The 23,436-nt window shown below is 43.2% G+C and overlaps 1 protein-coding gene across 1 annotated transcript in view; it reads right to left on the bottom strand.

Moving 5' to 3' along the window:
- Positions 1–20,746, bottom strand: part of LOC106565299 (voltage-dependent L-type calcium channel subunit alpha-1D) — a 128,499-nt gene extending 107,753 nt beyond the window's left edge. Inside the window, exons 1-3 of the mRNA XM_082959556.1 lie at positions 20,477–20,746; positions 2,424–2,841; positions 937–1,042 (exon numbers count right to left, since the gene is read on the bottom strand). Coding sequence (XP_082815682.1) covers positions 937–1,042; positions 2,424–2,692 — 375 coding nt within the window. The 5' untranslated portion in view covers positions 2,693–2,841; positions 20,477–20,746. The remainder of the gene's footprint in view (positions 1–936; positions 1,043–2,423; positions 2,842–20,476) is intronic.
- Between the last annotated feature and the right edge of the window lie 2,690 nt (positions 20,747–23,436).

Raw genomic sequence — 23,436 nt, 5'->3', positions numbered from 1 at the left:
CGTCGCCCACAATGCATCAGTCTACACAGACACACTGTCGAGACTCGCGTGCTCACAGGGGGAGCACAGAGAGATGGCGATTTCTACAAATAAAAACGGAACGAAATTCTGGTGCACTGCGGGAACGATATGACATGACGAAGTACAAATGGGAAAGAGCATGGAGATGGTCCTCTACCTAACCAACGCCTGGACTCATAGTCACCGTGGTTACACAAGAACAATCTTTAAACAGTAGATTGCACACACATCTACACATCCCCCGCACACACACACACACACACACACACAGCTAGACATTTACATGTAATACACATTAATAACGCATGACCATTGAACAGCAAGACGTGTCCCATTTAGTGCCTTTAAACACTAGTCATGTCAACTGCTTGAGTTCCTGCACCTCTTATACAATATTGTTTGAAAAGTATTGTGGAGTTCCTACACCTAAATATAAATAGTACTGGCACCCGACATGAGTACCGGCACCTATTTCAGTCCAAGTCAAGCACCGTCAACCATACACAACCATAATAACACTGCAGGGGTAATAACCTGACAACAGAGGGTACCCATTGTCCAACAGCACCTCCACAGTGACTTCAATGACACCACAAGTCACCTGCACCATGAATGCTGTCACTGCCAGAGCACACAGCATCAAACCCAAGGAGTCATTCACAGTACAGTAAGGTGAAAACAGCCGAGGCTCAGGGTGAAGTGCCCCTTGGCTACAGATCTAGGATCATCTTACCATCCCCCAATCCTAAGCTTAACCATTAGTGGGGGGATGCAAAACTGACCCAAGATCAGCGTCCAGGGGCAACTTCACCCTTTACCTCTCCAGGGCACAATAGGGGGTCAAAGGTAATGCAAGGGGGTTCGGCGGTCATGGGGTTCATTTGAGTTAGGAGTAATGCTGATGTATGTACTCACCAGGTCATGGTTGGTGGAGTTAGAGTCATCCTGAGGGAAGGGGATGTACACAGCTAAGGCCATACAGTTGGCAAAAATAGCTATTAATATAAAGATATCAAATGGCCTGGAAGACAAGGTTAAGGGAAAATCATCGAAGCGAGGATCACATGAATATATTCACAGTGTCAACATTTGACTCGTTCCTGTTCAAACGAATAGTCATCAAACACAGACAGAGTTCAAGCCAAAGACATTGGAAGTTGCGAGAGTCAGAAAAAAGTCATAATGACATTCAAAATGCAACTTGGCAATTCAGGGCCAATCTAAATAACATGAGATAATGTGCAGAGTTATCACAGTGTTCTGATGACTGTGTCTTCTGGAGCAGCAGAGTCCCAGCAGAGGCTCACGCAGCTGTGTCGTGTCACTGAGTCACCCTGGCCCCACCAGTATTTTAAGATTTGGGACATGGTGACTTTCACTGCGCCTTAGGAGGCAGCAAAAAACAACTTTTTTCCCATTTTTTTTTTACCTCCAGTTGACTATTCTCTCGCATGCACCGCCGAAAAAACACAAAGTCTAGAATGATTCACGCATCGCTGGCTATAGCTGTGAAATAATCTGTCTTTCCCTGCAGTAGGCTACTTACGCTAGAATGAACTGATTAAAAGTAAACGTTGACTTTCTGTTTCACTTTCATATTCTTGTGTTGGGTAGTGAGTCACACTCTGCAGTGAGATTAACATAAAAGAGTGTCTCTTGTCTAGTTGTACTGGACTGTGAGAGGAAATGGAGATGGGATACAGTCACTGCACATGGCTAAGCTAAAGCTAGTCAGCTAAACCTAGTCAGCTAAAGCTAGTCAGCTAAAGCTAGAGTCAGCTAAAGCTAGAGTCAACTAAAGCTAGAGTCAACTAAAGCTAGACAGCTAAAGCTAGTCAGCTAAACCTAGTCAGCTAAAGCTAGTCAGCTAAACCTAGTCAGCTAAAGCTAGTCAGCTAAAGCTAGAGTCAACTAAAGCTAGAGTCAACTAAAGCTAGAGTCAGCTAAAGCTAGTCAGCTAAAGCTAGTCAGCTAAAGCTTGAGTCCGGCTAAAGCTTGAGTCCGCTAAAGCTTGAGTCCGCTAAAGCTTGAGTCCGCTAAAGCTAGAGTCAGCTAAAGCTAGTCAGCTAAAGCTAGTCAGCTAAAACTAGAATCAGCTAAAGCTCAAGTCAGCTAAAAGCTAGTCAGCTAAAGCTAGTCAGCTAAAGCGAGCTCGAGCTAAAGCTAGGCATGGGCTAGGTGCAACTCAAGATTTAGCCAACTGTACGGTTCAGACAAAGGTAAATCATGAATTGGTGCATGGGCGGCAATTCACAATTCACCCTAACTGAGCCCGTGATGGTTCTTCTCATGCACTGACCTACACATCATACACACACTGCAACACACACTAAAGTACAAGGTATAGATCATCAACATCCAGACACACACACACACACACTCTGGTCCGTTGTGAAGGATACTTCCACTCTACCAGGCTGATGCAGGCTCTTCGTATGGGATTGTTGAGTTTGAGGCAGAACAGGGCCCTGGCTGGCCTGGTGTTGGCGTTGCTCCCCTGCTTCTTGCTTTTGGCGTACTGCGCCCGCTTCTTCTGTGCCAAAGCGCCCACCGGGACGGTCGGCACAGGGACCGGGGCAGCCGGAGGGGCGGCTACCGGACTGGGCACCGGCGGGGCAACTGGAGTTGCAGCCGGGGCCGCAGGGGCGTTGGCTGGCCCGTTGGCACTCATGGTGTGGGCGTGGCTCTGTGGGGCGTGTCCAGCAGCATGGATCTGCCAGGAGAGAGGGCGGGGCTAGAGGAGGGGCACAGGGCGGTCTGACCAATGGGCTGGCACGTCACCAGAGGGAGGGACTCTGGTGCTGCTGGCATAATTTGCCTCTGTAAAAGAGAGTACAGGGGAGAGAGTGGTTACCAATCCATATGTTTATATAGAAAACTGATCATTGATCATCACTACTAACATCATTAGTAGCAGGTTATTGTGGTGACGTTATCACGTGGAAACTGGTAAAGGTAAACAAATAAGCAAATAGTGCTGATAGTAGAGTTTCCAATTTAGCACCACGGACAGCAATGATTGGAATACCTACAATCTCACATTCAGAACCACAAGACCATGAACAGCAGCCATCTCAGGTGAAGCTGTGTCAATGGCTAAGAATCACCTGAAGATAAATAGGCTACAGGAAGGCCTACACAGGAAGCAGCATACCCAGCAAGAAGCCTGAATCACAAACTCTGTTGTGTGATACTCTGTTCCAGCCATATTTTATTTCAAACGTTTAACGTCAAGGGGAATCTGGGTTTGTTGTGATCATGACCAAGGCATTTCTAGGGTCAGTGAGATGTGTTTCACACATAATTTCCTAAGAAGAGGTCTGGGCTTCGCGTGCGCCCCGAAGGAGATAACCCATGACGACATCCGGTGTATTGAGGGGGGGGTCCCATGTAGTCCTGCTTTGTGGCATTTTGCGAAGCCTCTATGTTATACTGACTGCACTATATGTTTGTCTGCATGTAGATATGGTTATCCTTGAACGATAGAGCCATTGGACGTCTTTCAGCAATGTTCCTATCGGCGGATTTAATTATAAATGTATAAGGTGACACATTCTTTCCAGTCTCTGAAAGGCTACAACTCGATATGGGGCAGTGGTTCCTGCTCTGGCCCCGTCCCTCCCCCAGGGAGGGCTTTTTTGAATGGGAGGCGGACACAACACAAATCCTATTGGGCAAAACTGAAAGAACTGACCAGACCACAATGGCTTCAAGTGATTCCTCTCATCAACACGAATTTGACGATGGAGAATTTTGTCATGTTCTCTTAGCTAGCTACATGGTGACATTCAACCGTATGTTTCAACCGGAATATACCGAAGAGGATTTGAAACAAAGAGTTGGATTTAGCTACAAGCTCAGCAACAGCCGATGCCAGCACCAAGAGGGCAGATGACAAATAGCTAGCTATGTGAGTTATTTTTCAAACAAGCCATCTAGCTAGCTAACTTTAGTTTATCTACTGAAACACATCTTGTGTATTGCTGGCTAACATACTACTGTGTTACAGTGGGGGAAAATCAAATTGTTATTTTCTGTTTCAGTGTTTGCTAACTTAGGTAGCTAACTTAGCTAGCTAGGTACACTACCATTCAAAAGTTTGGGGTCACTTACAAATGTCCTTGTTTTTCATGAAAACACATGAAATGAGTTGCAAAATGAATAGGAAATATAGTCAAGACGTTGACAAGGTTATAAATAATGATTTTTAATTGAAATAATAAGTGTGTCCTTCAAACTTCAAGTCAAAGAATCCTCCATTTGCAGCAATTACAGCCTTACAGACCGTTGGCATTCTACTTGTCAATTTGTTTCACCCATGCTTCCTGAAGAACCTCCCACAAGTTGGACTGGCTTGATGGGCACTTCTTAAGTACCATACGGTCAAGCCGTTCCCACAACAGCTCAATAGGGTTGAGATCCGGTGACTGTGCTGGCCACTCCATTATAGACAGAATACCAGCTGTCACGTCCTGACCAGTATAGGGGTTATTTGTTATTGTAGTTTGGTCAGGACGTGGCAGGGGGTGTTTGTTTTATGTGGTTCAGGGTGTGTTTTGTGTATGTGTTCAGGTAGAGGGGGTATTTGATTTATTAGTCCGGGGTTTGTTAGTCATTGTTCTATGTTAGTATATTTCTATGTTCTATCTAGTCTTTTGTAGTTCTATGTTTAGTTAATTGGGGTTGGACCTTCAATTGGAGGCAGCTGGTTATTGTTGCCTCTGATTGAGGGTCCTATAATTAGGAGTTTGTTTTTCATGGGATTTTGTGGGAGATTGTTCTTGTTTAGATGTTTTGCCTGACAAGACTGTCAAGTTCATTTTGTTTTGTATACGTTTGTGTTTCCCTTCTTCACCATAATAAAAAGAAGATGAATGTACATTTTCCCGCTGCGTCTTGGTCTCTACCCTACGACACCCGTGACACCAGCTAACTGCTTCTTCCCTAAATAATTATTGCATAGTTTGGAGCTGTGCTTTGGGTCATTGTCCTGTTGTAGGAGGAAATTGGCTCCAGTTAAGCACTGTCCACAACACTCCCAGACCATCACACTGCCTCAACCAAGCTTGACAGATGGCATCAGGCACTCCTCCAACATCTTTTCATTTTTCTTGCGTCTCACGAATGTTCTTCATTGTGATCCGAACACCACAAACTTAGATTTGTCTATCCATAACACTTTTTTTCCAATCTTCCTCTGTCCAGTGTCTGTGTTCTTTTGCCCATCTTAATCTTTTCTTTTTATTGGCCAGTCTGAGATATGGCTTTTTCTTTGTAACTCTGCCTAGAAGGCCAGCATCCCGGAGTCGCCTCTCCACTGTTAACGTTGAGACTGGTGTTTTGCGGGTATTATTTAATAAAACTGCCAGTTGAGGACTTGTGAGGCATCTGTTTCTCAAACTAGACACTCTAATGTACTTGTCCTCTTGTTCAGTTGTGCACCGGGGCATCTCACTCTTCTTTCTATTCTGGTTAGAGACAGTTGGCGCTGTTCTGTGAAAGGAGTAGTACACAGCATTGTACGAGATCTTCAGTTTCTTGGCAATTTCTTGCATGGAATAGCCTTCATTTCCCAGAACAGACTGACGAGTTTCAGAAGAAAGTTCTTGTTTCTGGCCATTTTGAGCCTGTAATCGAACCCACAAATGCTGATGCTCCAGATACTCAACTAGTCTAAAGAAGAACAGTTTTATTGCTCCTTAATCAGGACAACATTTTTCAGCTGTGCTAACATAATTGCAAAAGGGTTTTCTAAAGATCAATTAGCCTTTTAAAATTATAAACTTAGATTAGCTAACACAACGTGCCATTGGAACACAGTTGTGATGGTTGCTGATAATGGGCCTCTGTACACCTATGTGGATATTCCATAAAAAATCTGCCATTTCCAGCTACAATAGTCATTTACAACATTAACAATGTCTACACTATATTTCTGATCAATTTGATGTTATTTTAATGGACAAAAAATGAGCTTTTCTTTCAAAAACCGGGACATTTCTAAGTGACCCCAAACTTTTGAACGGTAGTGTAGCTATCTAAGTTAGCTAAACAGCTAGCCCTATCTATGACTAAAAAGAGAATAGGTTTTTCCATCGGAGATCTATCTTTTTTATCTTGAAATGTATTCTATATTTAGTCATAGATTTGGCTACTAAACAGCAATCTACTAACGTTACAACCAGCCACCTAAATCTAGGTTTACCAGCAAATGTTAACACATGACTGGAGTTGGCTAGTTAGCCTGGCGCCTGCTAGCTTGCTATGTGACAAGCCTCGCGTTTGTAACTTGTTAGCAAACATGTAACATCAAACGCTGTAAACCTAAATAATTTTACTAGCTAGCAATGTAATATAATTGACTAGGGTTAACATAGTGGTTATGATTTTGGCTCCCGAGTGGCGCAGCGGTGTAAGGCACTGCATCTTTATGCCAGAGGCGTCACTACAGACCCTGGTTCGATTCCAGGCTGTATCACAACCAGCCATGATTGGGAGTCCCATAGGGCGACTCACAATTGGCCCAGCATTGTCTGGGTTATGGTTGGGCCGGGGTAGGCCGTCATTGTAAATAAACATTTGTTCTTAACTGAATTTGTTCTTAACTAACCTTTAAATAAAGGTTATTGTTGATGGCTATGCCCCATTTCTTTCTATCAGGCTAGATATTGTTCTAAATGTAATCTGTGCACATGTACAGTGCCATCAGAAAGTATTCATACCCCCTTGACTTGTTCCACATTTTGTTGTGTTACAGTCTCAATTCAAAATGGATTCAATATTTTTTTTCACCTATCTACAAAGCAAAAACAGGTTTTAAGAATTTTTTGCAAATTTGCACAAAAAAAAAGAAAAGAACTATCACATTTACATAAGTATTTAGACCCTTTACTCAGCACTTTGGCAGCGATTACAGCCTCAAGTATTCTTGGGTATGACACTACAAGCTTGGCACACCTGTATTTGGGGAGTTTCTCCCATTCTTCTCTGCATATCCTGTCAAGCTCGGTCAGGTTGGATGGGGAGCGTCATTGCACAACTATTTTCAGGTCTCTCCAGAGATGTTCGATCGGGTTCAAGTCCGAGCTCTGGCAGGTCCACTCATGGACATTCAGAGACTTGTCCCGAAGCCACTCATATGTTGTCTTGGCTGTATGCTTAGGGTTGTTATCCTGATAGAAGGTGAACCTTCACCACAGTCTGAGGTCCTGAGTGCTCTGGAGCAGATTTTCATCAAGGATCTCTCTGTACTTTGCTCTGTAAATGTTTCCCTCAATCCTGACTAGTCTCACAGTCCCTGCCACTGAAAAACATACCCACAACATGATGCTCCCACCATCATGCTTCACCGTAGGGATAGTATTGGCCAGGTGCCTGGTTTCCTCCAGACGTGACGCTTGGCATTCAGGCCAAAGAGTTCAATCTTGATTTCATCAGACCAGAGAATCTTGTTTCTGATGGTCTGAGAGTCCTTAAGGTGCCTTTAGGCAAACTCCAAGAGGCAAACTCCAAGAGGACTGTCATGTGTCTTTTACTGAGGAGTGGCTTCCATCTGGCCACTCTACCATAAAGACCTGATTGGTGGAGTGCTGCAGAGATGGTTGTCTTTCTGGAAGGTTCTCCCATCTCCACAGAGAAACTCTGGAGCTCTGTCAGAGTGACCATCGGGTTCTTGGTCACCTCCCTGACCAAGGCCCTTTTTCTCTGATTGCTCAGTTTGGCCGGGCGGCCAGCTCTAGGAAGAGTCTTGGTCGTTCCAAACTTCTTCCATTTAAGAATGATGAAGGCCACTGTGTTCTTGGGGACCGCCAATGCCGCATAAATGTTTTGGTACTCTTCCCCAGATTTGTGCCTCGACACAATTCTGTCTTGGAGCTCTATGGACAATTCCTTCAACCTCATGGCTTGATTTTTGATCTGACATGCACTGTCAACTATGGGACCTTATATAGACAGGTGTGTTCCATTCCAAATCATCTCCAATCAATTGAATATACCACAGGTGGACTCCAATCAAGTTGTAGAAAAATCTCAAGGATGATCAATGGAAATAGGATGCACCTGAGCTCAATTTCGAGTCTCATAGCAACGGGTCTAAATACTCATGTAAATAAGTTATTTATTTTTTATAAATGTGCAAAAATGTCTAAAAACCTGTTTTTGCTTTGTCATTATCGGGTGTTGTATGTAGATTGATGAGGGGAACATTTTTATTTAATCAATTTTAGAATAAGCTGTAACGTAACAAAATGTGGAAGAAGTGAAGGGGTCTGAATACTTTCCGAATGAACTGTATGTCAGACACAAAAGCAAATATTTCTCCTTTCCTTTAAAATGTATAAAGAAACCGAGGCCTACCTTAGGCTTTCCGAAACTAGGCTATAAGATAATGAATTGTCAAGGAAAGTATGAAGGAGACTGCTATGCTATAGTAGGAAGATGAAATTGACAATCATCAAAATAGAACCAAATACACGCAATATGTCCATAGCCTATTTATCAGAGATGCTGATTATCGAGAGGGAGAGTAGAGTGTTGCAAAGATTTTTCAAATACTGTGAGGAACTATTATAATTTGAATGGATGTAAAAAAATATATATATAATAATTAAAAGCAGACTTCGTTGACTTGTGAGGTGAAGAGAAAATGACTGAGAAGCCCAGCTGGGCACTTTCCTACATTTGACATTTGCGAGAAGCAGGCCAGGTACTTCTATGCGTGCTCAGGCAACATTAAAAGGACAGAGAAACCAGTATAATATTTTTAGCTGTAGGTTGCATACTTCTAGTTCTGCCTGGTTCAGCTTAGTTCTCTTATTCCAGTGCTCTACTAGGAGAACTATGCCAAAGCAGGCAGAAATAGAGGTATGCAACCTATAGAAATGAAGGACAAAATATTCTGTAGGAATGTTTTCTCCTCCTACACATATTATTATAGTCTTGTTATAGTAGCGCTATAATAACACATGTAGTGGTTCCATCCGTGGTAGGGAACTGGCATTAGACGGTTAGTTATGTGAATCAGACAATGAATCAAAACATTTTATTACAGTTTGTGAAAAACGGTAGTTGTTCATGGCGAGACCTTTCCCTATACAAAAATGAATCCAAATCTAGAAATACAAAGGCATTTATTTATATATACAAACTGTATCAGTTAGTGTCACTACAACACTACAACATTTACCACTGCCAGAGTAGGCTTTTAGGAAATTCAATCTAGTTTTGACAGGGTAATGGAGTGACATCAAACTAAGGTGTGCCTGTCCATTTGACTGTGTGATGAGGTTAGACATGATAGCTTAGTGTGTTTTGATGTGGTATAGCAGAGTCACCCCGATTACAACACCATTGCAGGCAAGATGAGAGAGAAGGCTGTATTGTAAAACTGAATGTCAGTGGTAGACTGTGGTAGTTTATGCCAATGGAAATTCACTTGCTGGGTGGCAAGGTGGGCTGGGGAAGATGAGACTTTGTGCTTGAAGCGAATGTCCCGTCTGCGGTCTACGGCCAGCTGGATAAGACTCCGCCGGAAGTGGTGAGTACAGGGTTCGTAGACCTTCTTAAAACCATCCACTGCTTGGACCCCTTGCAGAAGATTTGCTTGTACTGCACGTCTCCTGGAAAGACATGGTTGTGGTGTCAGCATTTAGACTCAGTTGATGAAGGGATGTAGGGCATCACACCTTTGTTGGTAAAGGTGTCAACAGATGGGTCCTAAGTGATTAGAGACAGGCTAGTGTATTGTTTAGGGACAATGATGCATCCCTCATGCCTGTGGATCCAAAATGCCGTCACTTTATGAATATACGTTGAGTATATTTCAACAGGGGCCTCTGGAACATCTCCAGATAACCTGGATTTTACAAAGAGAAAAAGTGTAGACTAAATAACATGGTAACATGGTCTGGAACGTACTCAGTCTGGTCCTCTAAACTCCTGTGAACCCCATAACACAAACAAATGCATACAAGCTCTGAAGCAAGGGAGCTCTGAAGTAAGCTTCCAGAAAATTGGAACGAAATGGCACCACACCAAACTGGAAGTCTTCCGACTAGCTTGGAAAGACATTACCGTGCAGTATCGAAGAGCCCTCACTGCTGCTCGATCATCCTATTTTTCCAACTTAATTGAGGAAAATAAGAACAAATCCGAAATTTCTTTTTGATACTGTCGCAAAGCTAACTAAAAAGCAGCATCCCCCAAGAGAGGATGGCTCTCACTTCAGCAGTAATGAATTCATGAACTTCTTTGAGGAAAAGATCATGATCATTAGAAAGCAAATTACGGACTCCTCTTTGAATCTGCGTGTTCCTCCAAAGCTCCGTTGTCCTGAGTCTGCACAACTCTGCCAGGACCTAGGATCAAGGGAGACACTAAAGTGTTTTAGTACTATATCTCTTGACACAATGATGAAAATTATCATGGTCTCTAAACCTTCAAGCTGCATACTGGACCCTGTTCCAACTAAACTACTGAAAGAGCTGCTTTCTGTGCTTTGCCCTCCTATGTTGAACATAATAAACGGCTCTCTGTCCACCGGATGTGTACCAAACTCACTAAAAGTGGCAGTAATAAAGCATCTCTTGAAAAAGCCAAATCTTGACCCAGAAATTAAAAAAACTATCGGCCTATATCGAATCTTCCATTCCTCTCAAAAATTTTTGAAAAAGCTGTTGCGCACCAACTCACTGCCTTCCTGAAGACCCCATCATAGCACTGAGACTGCACATGTGAAGGTGGTAAATGACCTTTTAATGACGTCAGACCGAGGCTCTGCATCTGTCCTCGTGCTCCTAGACCTTACTGCTGCTTTTGATACCATCGATCACCACATTCTTTTGGAGAGATTGGAAACCCAAATTGGTCTACATGGACAAGTTCTGGCCTGGTTTAGATCTTATCTGTCGGAAAGATATCAGTTTGTCTCTGTGAATGGTTTGTCCTCTGACAAATCAATTGTAAATTTCGGTGTTCCTCAAGGTTCCGTTTTAGGACCACTATTGTTTTCAATATATATTTTACCTCTTGGGGATGTCATTCGAAAACATAATGTTAAATTTCACTGCTATGCGGATGACACACAGCTGTACATTTCAATGAAACATGGTGAAGCCCCAAAATTGCCCTCCCTAGAAGCCTGTGTCTCAGACATTAGGAAGTGGATGGCTGCAAACTTTCTACTTTTAAACTCGGACAAAACAGAGATGCTTGTTCTAGGTCCCAAGAAACAAAGAGATCTTCTGTTGAATCTGACAATTAATCTGGATGGTTGTACAGTCATCTCAAATAAAACTGTGAAGGACCTCAGCATTACTCTGGACCCTGATCTCTCTTTTGAAGAACATATCAAGACTGTTTCAAGGACAGCTTTTTTCCATCTACGTAACATTGTAAAAATCAGAAACTTTCTGTCCAAAAATGACACAGAAAAATGTATCTATGCCTTTGTTACTTCTAGGTTGGACTACTGCAATGCTCTACTTTCCGGCTACCCGGATAAAGCACTAAATAAACTTCAGTTAGTGCTAAATACGCCTGACTACAACCAAGAAATTTGATCATATTACTCCAGTGCTAGCCTCCCTACACTGGCTTCCTGTTAAGGCAAGGGATGATTTCAAGGTTTTACTGCTAACCTACAAAGCATTACATGAGCTTGCTCCTACCTATCTTTACGATTTGGTCCTGCCGTACATACCTACACGTACACTATGGTCACAAGACGCGGGCCTCCTAATTGTTCCTAGAATTTCTAAGCAAACAGCTGGAGGCAGGGCTTTCTCCTATAGAGCTCCATTTTTATGGAATAGTCTGCCTACCCATGTGAGAGACGCCGACTCAGTCTCAACCTTTAAGTCTTTACTGAAGACACATCTCTTCAGTAGGTCCTATGATTAAGTGTAGTCTGGCCCAGGGGTGTGAAGGTGAACGGAAAGGCTGGAGCAACGAACCGCCCTTGCTGCCTCTGCCTGGCCGGTTTCCCCTCCCTCCACTGGGATTCTCTGCCTCTACCCCTATTACAGGGGCTGAGTCACTGGCTTACTGGTGTTCTTCCATGCCGTCCCTGGGAGGGGTGCGTCACTTGAGTGGGTTGAGTCACTGACGTGGTCTTCCTGTCTGGGTTGGCGCCCCCCCTTGGGTTGTGCCGTGGCGGAGATCTTTGTGGGCTATACTCGGCCTTGTCTCGGGATGGTAGGTTGGTGGTTGGAGATATCCCTCCAGTGGTGTGGGGGCTGTGCTTTGGCAAAGTGGGTGGGGTTATATCCTACCTGTTTGGCCCTGTCCGGGGGTTTCATCGGACGGGGCCACAGTGTCTCCTGACCCCTCCTGTCTCAGCCTCCAGTATTTATGCTGCAGTAGTTTATGTGTCAGGGGGCTAGGGTCAGTCTGTCACATCTGGAGTATTTCTCTTGTCTTTTCCGGTGTCCTGTGTGAATTTAAATATGCTCTCTCTAATTCTCTCTCTCTTTCTTTCTTTCTCTCTCTCTCTCGGAGGACCTGAGCCCTAGGACCATGCCACAGGACTACCTGGCTTGATGACTCCTTGCTGTCCCCAGTTCACCTGGCCGTGCTGCTGCTCCTATTCCAACTGTTCTGCCTGCGGCTATGAAACCCTAACCTGTTCACCGGACGTGCTACCTGTCCCAGACCTGCTCTCCCAGACCTGCTGGAACCCTGACCTGTTCACCGGACGTGCTACCTGTCCCAGACCTGCTGTTTTCAACTCTCTAGAGACAGCAGGAGCAGTAGAGATACTCTCAAAGATCGGCTATGAAAAAGCCAAATGACACTCTTATGTTACTGACTTGTTGCACCCTTGACAACTACTATGATTATTATTATTTGACCATGCTGGTCATTTATGAACATTTGAACATCTTGGCCATGTGCTGTTATAATCTCCACCCGACACAGCCAGAAGAGGACTGGCCACCCCTCATAGCCTTTTTCCTCTCTAGGTTTCTTCCTAGGTTTTGGCCTTTCTAGGGAGTTTTTCCTAGCCACCGTGCTTCTACACTTGCATTGCTTGCTGTTTGGGGTTTTAGGCTGGGTTTCTGTACAGCACTTTGAGATATCAGCTGATGTAAGAAGGGCTACATAAATACATTTGATTTGATTTGATTTGATACAAACACGACCCAAATTCATGTTGTAATGAATAAAATTATCTTTGGTGTCGTAAACAATCCTCGGTTGAGAGGAGGGGGAGGGCCCCCTACGGAAGAACATCTGGCAGAATGCCCAGAATACGTTCTTTCAGTTAGGATAGAGAGCCTGTCACATGTGTGAACCGATCCAATGAATCATGTTTATGTAGGTTTAGATAGCAGTATATAAACCTCTATGTAAGGAACGCCCTTTTAGAGCTCACTTCAGATTTGTACTTACAGTTTAAGTCGGAAGTTTACATACACCTTAGCCAAATACATTTCAACTCAGTTTTTCACAATTCCTGACATTTAATCCTAGTAAAAAGTCCCTGTCAAGGGTCAGTTATGATCACCACTTTATTTTAAGAATGTGAAATGTCAGAATAATAGTAGAGAGAATAATTTATTTCAGCTTTTATTTCTTTCATCACATTCCCAGTGGGTCAGAAGTTTACATACTGTCACGTTTGTTGTTCAAGGAAGACCAAGGCACAGCGTGTGTATCGTTCCACATTATATTTAAACTGTGAAACTATGCAAAACATACAAATAAACTACTAAACAAAATAACAAACCGTGACAAAGAGGTGCAACATACACTACCTCAAAATAATCTCCCACAAACCCAGGTGGAAAAACAACTACTAAATATGATCCCCAATTAGAGACAACGATGACCAGCTGCCTCTAATTGGAGATCATCCAAAAATAAAACATAGAAAAACAGAAACTAGAACCACACAACACAGAAAATATAAACTAGACAAAACCCCCTGTCACGCCCTGACCTACTCTACCATAGAAAATAAAAGCTTTCTATGGTCAGGACGTGACAGTACCCCCCTCCTCCCCAAAGGTGCGGACTCCGAACGCAAAACCTGAAACAACAAAAACCAGGGAGGGTTAGGGTGGGTGTCTAATGTCGGTGGCGGTTCTGGTGCAGGACGAAGAACCCTCTCATCCTGCTTATCTGCCAGCATAGGAGGCGGCTCCGGTTTGGGGCGTAGCCCCCGCTCCACCAGCTGATCCCTCCGCTTTTGTGTCACCGGACGGTGGATCATCGCCGGAGACTCTGAACTGGTAACCCCCGCTGGAGACTCTGGACTGCAGACCGCCGCTGGAGACTCTGGACTGCAGACCGCCGCTGGAGACTCTGGACTGCCGATCGTCTCAGGAGGCCCCGGACTGGGGGACATCGCTGGAGGTTCCGGACTGGGGGACGTCTCAGGAGGTTCCGGACTAGGGGACGTCTCAGGAGGTTCCGGACTGGGGGCCGTCTCAGGAGGTTCCGGACTGTAGGCCGTCTCAGGAGGTTCCGGACTGTAGGCCGTCTCAGGAGGTTCCGGACTGTAAAACATCGGGGGAAGCTCTGGACTGGGAACTGTCGCCGGAAGCTCGGGACTGGGAACTGTCGCCGGAAGCTCTGGACTGGGAACTGTCGCCGGAAACTCTGGACTGGGAAGGCGCACTGGGGGCCTGATGCGTGGGCCTGGCACAGGTGGCGCCAGACTGGTAACACACACCTCAGGGCGAGTGCGGAGAGCAGGAACAGGACACACCGGACTGGGCAGGCGCACTGGAGGCCTGATGCGTGGGGCTGGCACAGGTGGCGCCAGACTGGTAACACGCACCTCAGGGCAAGTGCGAGGAGCAGGCACAGGGCGTACCAGGCTGGATAGACTCACTGGTGGCCGGGTGCATGGGGCAGGTACAGGATATACTGGGCCGTGGAGGCGCACCGGAGGTCTCGAGCGTAGAGCTGGCACAACCCGTCCTGGCTGGATGCTTACTTTCGCCCGGCAAATGCGGGGAGCTGGCACAGGACAGTGGGCTGTGAATGCGCACTGGCGACACAGTGCGTGGAGCCGGCGCAGGATATCCTGGACCGAGGAGCCGTACTGGAGACCAGGAGCGCTGAGCTGGCACCACCCTTCCTGGCTGAATGCTCACTCTAGCCCGGCAAATGCAGGGCGCAGGCAACGAGCGCACCGGGCTGTGAATGCGCACTGGAGAAAAACAACTACTAAATATGATCCCCAATTAGAGACAACAATGACCAGCTGCCTCTAATTGGAGATCATCCCAAAAAAAAGAACATAGAAAAACAGAAACTAGAACCACACAACATAGAAAATATAACTAGACAAAACCCCCTGTCACGCCCTGACCTACTCTACCATAGAAAATAAAAGCTTTCTATGGTCAGGACGTGACACATACACTCAATTAGTATTTGTTATCATTGCCTTTAAATTGTTTAACTTGGGTCAAATGTTTCGGGTAGCCTTCCACAAGCTTCCCACAATAAGTTGGGTGAATTTTGGCCCATTCCTCCTGACAGAGCTGGTGTAACTGAGTCAGGTTTGAAGGCCTCCTTGCTCGCACACACTTTTTCAGTTCTGCCAACAAATTTTCTATAGGATTGAGGTCAGGGCTTTGTGATGGCCACTCCAATACCTTGACTTTGTTGTCCTTAAGCCATTTTGCCACAACTTTGGAAGTATGCTTGGGGTCATTGTCCATTTGGAAGACCCATTTGCGACCAAGCTTCAACTTCCTGACTGATGTCTTGAGATGTTGCTTCAATATATCCACATAATTTTCCTGCCTCATGATGCCATCTATTTTGTGAAGTACACCAGACCCTCCTGCACCAAAGCACCCCCACAACATGATGCGGCCACCCCCGTGCCTTATGGTTGGGATGGTGTTCTTCGGCTTGCAAGCATCCCCCTTTTTCCTCCAAACATAACGATGGTCATTATGGCCAAACAGTTCTATTTTACTTTCATCAGACCAGAGGACATTTCTCCAAAAAGTACGAACTTTGTCCCCATGTGCAGTTGCAAACCGTAGTCTGACTTTTTTATGGCGGTTTTGGAGCAGTGGCTTCTTCCTTGATGAGCGGCCTTTCAGGTTATGTCGATATAGGACATTACTGTGGAAATAGATACTTTTGTACCTGTTTCTTCCAGCATCTTCACAAGGTCCTTTGCTGTTGTTCTGGGATTGATTTGCACTTTTCGCACCAAAGTACGTACATCTCTAGGAGACAGAAGGTTTCTCTTTCCTGAGTGGTATGACGGCTGCGTGGTCCCATGGTGTTTATACTTGCGTACAATTTTTTTGTAAAGATGAATGTGGTACCTTCAGGCATTTGGAAATTGCTCCCAAGGATGAACCAGACTTGTGGAGGTCTACAGTTTATTTTCTGAGGTCTTGGCTGATTTCTTTTGATTTTCCCATGATGTCAACCAAAGAGGCACTGAGTTTGAAGGTAGGCCTTGAAATACATCCACAGGTACACCTCCAATTGACTCAAATGATGTCAATTAGCCTATCAGAAGCTTCTAAAGCCATGACATAATTTTCTGCAATTTTCCAAGTTGTTTAAAGGTACAGTCAACTTAGTGCATGTAAACTTTTGACCCACTGGAATTGTGTGATACAGTGAATTATAAGTGAAATAATCTGTCTATAAACAATTGTTGGAAAAATTACTTATTTCATGCACAAAGTAGATGTCCTAACCGACTTGCCAAAACTATAGTTTGTTAACAAGAAATTTGTGGAGTGGTTGACAAACGAGTTTTAATGACTCCAACCTAAGTGTATGTAAACTTCCGACTTCAACTGTATGCACTAATGGGTTTGCTGGCATGCATCCCACTGCTTTTTTTCTGCCCCACCAAGATTTACATGCTAAAATCGACACTGCTACTTTGTAGTTAACATAAATTGAGAAGGTTTTTGGGAAAGCCTTTCCATCTACCAGAAAATGGTTGTCATTAGCATCATCGCTAACGGCTACATATGGCAGACAAAGGCACACACAGAAAGGGGCATTTCCACGCTGTTGACTCTTCAGAAAGTTGAAAGAAAATAGGAATCACTTATGCATTTTGTCTTATCATCATCTTGGGCAAATAAAATAATGATCTAATAAATTCAATACCTTTAGTTGATTTCCTACTGTTCAATACACTGTTCAATACACAGATTTAAACGATGATGGTGGATCCTCCAATTCTGGTTTATCGACCCCACCACTGCCATCGAAAATAACTAGTTTCCATCTGCGCCTCACAAAAGGATAGTTTGAAATGCGCCAATTTAAGTTCTGAATTTTGATTACAACGTGTGCATAGGCTCTAGTCGTTTTAACGGAATAGACTATAATGTTTTTTCAGCTCAGATTACTCAAGAGGCATACAACACAGTGTAGGCATGGCCTATAGGCCTAGTGTATATATATAACCTCAGCAAAAAATGAAACGTCCCTTTTTCAGGACCCTGTCTTTCAAAGATAATTCATAAAATTCCAAATAACTTCACAGATCTTCATTGTAAAGGGTTTAAACACTTGGCTGAAACGGCTGATGTTTTACGGAATATCTACATAGGCGTACAGAGGCCCATTATCAGCAAACATCACTCATGTGTTCCAATGGCACGTTGTGTTAGCTAATGCAAGTTGATCATTTTAAAAGGCTAATTGATCATTAGAAAACCCTTTTGCAATTATGTTGTGCTAATTAACTGTTGTGCTAATTAAAGAAGCAATAAAACTGGCCTTCTTTAGACTAGTTGAGTATCTGGAGCATCAGCATTTGTGTGTTCGAATTACAGGCTCAAAATGGCAAGAAAAAAATGACTTTCTTCTGAAACTCGTCAGTCTATTCTTGTTCTGAGAAATGAAGGCTATTCCAAGCGAGCCATTGCCAAGAAACTGAAGATCTCTACTCCCTTCACAGAACAGTGCAAACTGGCTCTAACCAGAATAGAAAGAGGAGTGGGAGGCCCCGGTGCACAACTGAACAAGAGGACAAGTACATTAGAGTGTCTAGTTTGAGAAACAGACGCCTCACAAGTCCTCAACTGGCAGCTTCGTTAAATAGTACCCGCAAAACACCAGTCTCAACGTCAACAGTGAAGAGGCGACTCCGGGATGCTGGCCTTCTAGGCAGAGTTGCAAATAAAAAGCCAAATCTCAGACTGGCCAATAAAAAGAAAAGATTAAGATGGGAAAAAGAACACAGACACTGGACAGAGGAATATACAGTATTTGTATGTTTTCATGCAGATTCACAGTGCGCACCAAACCAAGGATTCTACAGGTGAAATGAAAATGTGCTCGGTCTAGCTTGTGGAGAGAAGATTTTTTTCATGTTTATGACAAAAACATAATGTTGTTGATATAGTAATGAATAAATACAGTGGCAGAGCTATGGTGAAATTTGCTTTTCAAAATTGTTAATAACTTGACACACTCAACAGCTACACCAACCAGAACCACTATACTCCACACTAACCAACAGGCCTCCTGCCACTAATCTTAAGAAAGCCATTGACGTTCTGTAACAAACTCAAACCTAACTCTTATCGACATGATTGGCACTGTTTTATGTGACATAGGTTAGTCACTCATGATGCATTGCATAGCCGTATGCTTTTTGTTAGTCTTCTTCATCTCATTTCTCTTGATACAAGAGTCAGTCGGTCTCCTCTGTCTTACGGTGTTGAAGGACATGCATGTGTCAGTGCCAGTTATGGAATGTTGTCATTGTCACCATCATGCAGATGGTGAGATGATCATGAGATGATCTCACTCCTTCAGCCCACCTACAGTATACAGCCACACGGGTATAGTAACACTATAATAACACATTAATAGCAGAGTAGTACTAGTAACATTGTAATCACATAGTAATAACTGAATAATTCTATCCAACCAGACCAATAATTCAATCTACCTTCTTTATAATCTAATTACACAAGGTAAGAGTGGGTAATCGTTAAAATAACATTGTCGGCAAACAGGGCACAGTAGCCTATAGGCTGGATATTCTGCTGAGTCTCATGATTGGAAAATTAGGAGAGAGAACACCCCCTCCCTCAAAAAGGAAAAGTGCACCGATAACATTTTTGGACCCAGCAAAGAGTTGAGTGAAAAAAAGAGTGGTTAAAACCGAAACGCACAGGCAATGCTAATATAAATATAATGCATCTCTAAAGTACTTTTGTTGCACTATAAGGACACAAAGTTAAAGCATTAGTCTATCAAAAATAATGTAAGCAAGGCTCTATGATTAAAGGCACAAGACTAGGATATGTGGCTGGATGATGGACCCCACCATGCCATCACAACAAAGAAGGGACACAACCATGTAAACAAGACGAAATTATTCACTGAAAAAATGCTGCCATATGTATTGAAGTATCACCGCATATGACATGCTTCCCGAGCCAAAAACAACAAGGATAAGCTGCATGAATTCAAAGCTGTTACTAACACAACTTGGTCAAGTCAGTTGTATAAGTCCTTGGAGTGCGAGTGCTAGGCCCCGCAGAGACAACAAGAAGCTGAAAAAGGTCACATTGCCTGAATATCCCAAAGAGCTTATAACATTTCTCAAATTCCGTGTATAATAAGGATAGAACGCTGCAATCATCTTTAGCACTGAATATGAACACATTGATCCTGAAAGCACCAACCATTAGCCTAGTGTTGTCATCAGAGGCTTCTGTTTCATTTGCTGTCCATATGGAACAGTGGCCTATGCAGAATACATCCAAACGAGAGCGCATGTGAGATGATTCATGTACAGTAACATCGATATAAATCGACACCATTATAACGTGATGTAAATAGCGACTGGCATTCCCACGAGCGATTCGAGACACTTGAACAATAGGCCTACCCTTCACCAAACGTGGTCGTATTTATCCTTGAACACACACTGAGGTATGTCGTCAAATCCCTAAAAACGGTGTAAAATGACAGTCCGGCTCCAGGCGCTCATTGCGAAAATGGAGCAATGCGTGGCAGTCAGATGGTCCTAGCATTCCTCAGGAGAAACAGCTGGCGTTATTGCCAGGTTACAATGGGTTCCAAAGCCCACTGATGGTATTTCGGCTACCGGTCCAGGGACACAAGGTCTATGGCTTTTTCCCCGGCGTTTATCCCCCGCGACGAATTCTGAGAAGGGATAGGCTACAATGCAGCCACCGAACTTCAGTCCAAACGACAAGCGTATCTATCTCGTTCACTAAGCTATTGTCATGATAAATGAGAAATAGTCCCTACGCAAAGCTATTCGGAGATATCCTCAACAAAATAGCAGGCAATATGAAGGACAAACTTGGCAACACGGTTTGTAAAAACGAAATGGACACTGTCACTGAGCTATATTGTTCTGGTATGGAAATAATGAAAACAGACATTACAAAACCATTACAAACCCGGCGTCGCTGAGCTAACATGCTAACTTCAGACCCGATTCCAGGCAAATAAAACGTACCTTTTCTGAAGACTTATTATTCGGCAGATACCTCAGCGTTATCCACTCCGTTGGGAAAGTCCAGTGCTTTAACGCAAGTCCAGTCTCAAACGGCGAGTTAAAATTCATTAGCTTGAGGGCAGGGGCATTAATTAAGCCCCTTCCATGTTGATCGTGGAAAGCATGCGACGGGAGAGTGTACGCGGGGGAGAACAGAGCATCCTCGTCCGCTGCGCAGCGCTGCTTATCGTCACTGCGTGAGTGAACAGTGAAATGAGCACATCAGAATCAGAGCTCGCTTCCTTCTGGCTCTGTGTCCCTCCTGATCGTGCACAAGCCTCTCTTCATTTACACGGCACGCAAAAAAAAGTCATCGTGACTATATAGTCTAAGGCTACTAATTCGGTCTAGCCTACTTTTAATTGATTTTAATGAACAACCTCAAAATTAAATTCCACATCCATTTGGGAGGCTAATGGTTTATGCAAATAGCATGACTGACTTACTGAGACAATATTGCCAGACCACTGACACAGTAACAGTCGTCGTCTAATTGCATTGCCTTGATTAACTTGGAAATATGAAAACTGAAGGTTCATGTTGATAAATTATATCAATTATTTCCAATGATAGGCTATCTTTGTAGTAGCAGTCAAAAAGCGAGCCAGTAGAGAAAATTAAGTTGACAAGTGTTGAAAGCAGCGGCGATTTTTGCATGTAAATCTTAGTGGGGCAACAAAAAAACAAAAAACAGTGGGACGCATGCCAGCAAAGCCCCTACACAACACAACACTAAATAATACATGAATTGCACTATAACGGTGACAAACGGTGAACACAAACTGTTAGGATCTACATAAAGCTGTCCCAACACCTTACCACTGCTACACCTGGCTATCAGCGGAGCCTTGTCTGGCAGGGAAACAGTTCATTCAGACTCATTTAGTGCCTTTTAAAAACACATAGCTGATATGGCTGACTTGCTTAAACAAATGTGGTTTCTACTGACAATTGAGATGTACAAACTATGGCATATGGGGACAACAAGTGGATAAGAGGCAATCCGTAATTTCGATAAAGACATTAATGAGTGAGCGAAGACATAGTCAATATAACCATTTGTTCAGCACTTTTGAAATGTACAGACAGAATTCAGAACACAGGCTGTTCTTACGGTGTACTCCCTGTACAAGTCAGAACCGTAGGATAAATAAAGGTTGCATATAAACAGACAATGAAAGCTCTTACAATATTCGATGATTACATTTCTCTAAAACAGGTTATAGGCTACATGTGCACCACCAAGTCAGAACAGTAGGCGAAATTAAGAGGTGAAAATAGACCAAATTATTAGGGTGATGCACATTGAACGCTGTTTGGGTCTTTGCGGGTCAAAAAATATACACCGCATATATATACTGTCAAGGAGGTGTGTAAACAAAACTCCTTAAAAATTTGGCAAGACAAGAAGTTGGGGTATGGGGGAGACAAAATACTGATACCTACATATAAAAACATTTTTGGTTTACCCAAATAGGAACTGTTCACATTGGAATTTGCATCCCTTGCATATTACATCATTTATGCAGCAGCATACAAGACATTTTTGGACTCACCTTGTGAAGGTGGCGCGGTGGTCCTTTGTGGGCAAATTTTGTCATCAAACTTTGTCATCAAAGTCTGGCATTCTCTGGATTTATGGTGGGAACTCGGAAGAAAGAAAAACACACAGACACTCCATTGAATAGCAGGTTAACGTTAGTGGTTGCTTTGAAATGCTTACAGTTAGGCACTGATTCCTTCCAAACCACGCATTGTTGACTTTGCGATTTTAAACTTGTTGTGTAATCTTTATATCCAATGGCCGATGAGCACCGATACATTTTATCTATAATTTCTCTTCATTATTTCTCTTCATATGACAAGGATTAAAAAGGATTTGCCAGTAGATTGTCAACTTGATTCATGAGGATGACTGCTAGCTAAGACTTTGAAAGTAAGATGTTGACATGATCAGTCCAATCAAAGCTACTCTACATATAACGTGATTTTACGTAATTTTATCTGTCGCCAATGACCTTGAGCCTTCGTGGAAGGGCACTTGAAATATAACTATATGGCAGGACCCAAAGGGCTGAAATTTTGGATGTCTACCCTTACTAAGGACTTAAACTTGGCGATGACGTACTGTCCCCATGAGTGACAGAACACTGAGCCAATCACGGCGCAAAGCTTCTATTTTCTGCTGGCTTGCCCCACCACCACAGAAAGCACTGAGATAGGCTGAAACACCAGCATTTTGGAGCTGCCTTACTCAAGAAAACAAAAAGAGACCATGTTTGTATGTGGCTTTATTAACTGAATGATATATTTAATTTTTTACATTGTTTGCAAACTGATATGTGACAAGTATTAATGCCAAAATAACATGCAAAACAGGCAAGCCCACCCCCAAAATAAATATATATATATAAAATATATATATATATATATATATATATATATAATTCTCTATACATACACACACACACATATATATATATATATATAGAGAGAGAGAATTATATACATATATATTTATTTTTTGCAAAAAATGTGGGGCTCAAAATGAATGACGGGTCACCACTTGTTGAAAGTAAATTGGACTCAACCAGGATGCACACTGCATTAATGAAGCAACCCATGCCATGAACCCGAGCAATAGTAATGGAGTCTTTTTGTAGGCACTAACTCAGCGATGGTTCGTTAGACAAAGCATATGGGAAAATGAGTGGAGTTTTTGTAGGGTTTTTAGATAAATACTGGAAATAAGGTTTGTGGTAAACACAGCCGTAGGAGATCTTATACAGTTTGTTCTATGAGATAATCTTCATCAGAGAACGTCACTGTTAATTTTTTATAGCATTTATGTCATTTTAAAAAGCACATAAAGCACATAGAGGCTTCATAATTCATAATGGTAATCTTAAATGGCTGATATT

The sequence above is a fragment of the Salmo salar genome, chromosome 12 (genome assembly GCF_965601325.2).
Source record: "Salmo salar chromosome 12, fSalSal1, whole genome shotgun sequence".
Lineage (NCBI taxonomy): Eukaryota > Metazoa > Chordata > Actinopteri > Salmoniformes > Salmonidae > Salmo > Salmo salar.
This window is presented reverse-complemented; position numbering and strand designations above follow the sequence as displayed.